Genomic DNA, 535 nt, shown 5'->3' with positions numbered 1-535 from the left:
CGGGGGGCTCGGGGGCTGGGGGCAGAGCCCCTGGCTCTGACAGCCCCCCCATCTCTCCTCCCCAAGTTCCTTTTCCCCCGGTCAGTCTTCGATGAGCTGAGGCCAGAGCCATGAGAATCTGCTCGCCTTCACCCCCAGCCTTCCGGAGGCCCAGGCCACCAGGGGTGTGGGGGACCTTGCTGGGGACCCCTGCCCCCCACAGCAACACTACACGGAGTGCAGGGGGTGCCCTCCCCGCCCCGACTAAAGCGCTTCTCTCTCTGTGTCCAGCACTCAAAGGCTCTGGGCTGGGGGGATGGGAGGAGGAGGTGTCCGAGGACATCCACCGCCAGGCTGGATGCCTTTTTTCAAGAGGGCCTATTGGGCCCTGCTCACCCCATAGAGGGTGGGAGTCCTGGGTGGTGGCGGGGTGGCCCCCCGCTGGCCCTGGGCACAGGAGCGGGCAGAGGGACGGTGAGCGGTGGTGGAGATTCAGAGAGCAGCCCCAGGAGGGGTGCGGGCTGGGGCTGGGGTTGGGGTGGGGGGAGCTGGGAGC

The 535-nt window shown here is 68.4% G+C and overlaps 1 protein-coding gene across 1 annotated transcript in view; it reads right to left on the bottom strand.

Moving 5' to 3' along the window:
• Positions 1 to 81: 81 nt before the first annotated feature.
• Positions 82 to 535, bottom strand: part of NKPD1 (NTPase KAP family P-loop domain containing 1) — a 9,167-nt gene continuing 8,713 nt past the window's right edge. The window contains 2 exon segments of the mRNA XM_077747211.1: positions 82 to 96; positions 376 to 426. Of these exon segments, the coding sequence (XP_077603337.1) occupies positions 82 to 96; positions 376 to 426 (66 nt within the window).

The sequence above is a fragment of the Crocuta crocuta genome, unplaced genomic scaffold (genome assembly GCF_008692635.1).
Source record: "Crocuta crocuta isolate KB4526 unplaced genomic scaffold, BGI_CrCroc_1.0 scaffold334, whole genome shotgun sequence".
Taxonomy (NCBI): domain Eukaryota; kingdom Metazoa; phylum Chordata; class Mammalia; order Carnivora; family Hyaenidae; genus Crocuta; species Crocuta crocuta.
Note: the sequence above shows the minus strand (reverse complement) of the source record. Positions and strands in the feature narration are given on the sequence as shown.